This window comes from Bison bison, unplaced genomic scaffold (genome assembly GCF_000754665.1).
Source record: "Bison bison bison isolate TAMUID 2011002044 unplaced genomic scaffold, Bison_UMD1.0 scf7180017864034, whole genome shotgun sequence".
Classification (NCBI taxonomy): Eukaryota; Metazoa; Chordata; class Mammalia; order Artiodactyla; family Bovidae; genus Bison; species Bison bison.
This window is the reverse complement of record NW_011494606.1, coordinates 6,717,677-6,718,622: the sequence shown is the minus strand read 5'-3', so window position 1 is coordinate 6,718,622 and position 946 is coordinate 6,717,677. Positions and strand designations below refer to the sequence as shown.

Here is a 946-nt window from a genome sequence, read left to right as displayed (position 1 = left end):
TCTGGTTGGTGGCCTCCTCCTTCCGACAGTCACATGGTGGGCTCAGGGCTGGGGTGTAGAAGCAGGGGCAGGTTGGGGGCTGTGGCTCCCAGACACCCAGCCTTCGTGGGTTGCTTCTCCCGCAGCTGTTCCTACCCACCTAGTCCACATGGCGTTTACCCTTGTCTATGGAGTCCCAGCCCAACCTTTTTGGTTCTTTTTACCAATGATTGAACACTAACTTGGTGTCAAATACTAGGAATAACAGTTTACATGGACCATTTCATCCTCCATACACTTCTATAAAGGTATTACCATCTCTGTTTTATGAAGGAGAAAATGAGGGCTCAGGGAGGTTAAGTAACTTACCCAAGGTCATGCAGTCAAGTGTCAAGCTCAGGTCTAAGCCTGTGTTCTCCAGCTCTTCCCTCCTGCTTTCCCTGGATGCCTGCTCCCCCCGCCCCCCACTCAGCTTCTGGCCTCCCTTCCTGAGGGCCAGTCTCTGGCCAGACCCCACGCCCACCCCTCACCTGTCCTCTCAGCTGCTCCCCGCAGAGACACGAAGCGGACTGTAGCATTGCCATCCCCATGCTGGTTGTAAGCGAGCAGCTTCACCTCGTACACTGCAGTGGGGTCTGGGGGGAAGGGCAGGTTGCTGAGAGACCACTCCAGGCCCCACGCACCGCACACCTGCCCAGCGCCCCAAGCCCCGGGCCATGTCCGCCTCACCGAGCTGGCTGAGGTTGTAGGAGGAGACAGCTCCGGGAAGCAGGATGGGGCCAGTGAAGGAGGCCTTGCTTGCTGGGCGGTAGAACAGCTTGAAGCCGCCCTCGTGCTGGGCCAGCCGGGGCCAGGGCTCCCACAGCAGCTGCAGGGTGGAGCTGCCCAGGACGCGCACTGACAGTGGCGGCGGGGCGGGGGCTGTGGGCGGAGAAGGAGGCTGAGATGTGAGGGCCTGGTGGCCATC

At 60.0% G+C, this 946-nt stretch overlaps 1 protein-coding gene across 1 annotated transcript in view; it reads right to left on the bottom strand.

Annotated features, from left to right (window-relative positions):
• IGDCC3 (immunoglobulin superfamily, DCC subclass, member 3) overlaps positions 1-946 on the bottom strand; it is a 41,604-nt gene that overhangs the window by 323 nt on the left and 40,335 nt on the right. Inside the window, exons 10-12 of the mRNA XM_010834604.1 lie at positions 709-900; positions 510-614; positions 2-48 (exon numbers count right to left, since the gene is read on the bottom strand). Of these exons, the coding sequence (XP_010832906.1) occupies positions 2-48; positions 510-614; positions 709-900 (344 nt within the window). The remainder of the gene's footprint in view (position 1; positions 49-509; positions 615-708; positions 901-946) is intronic.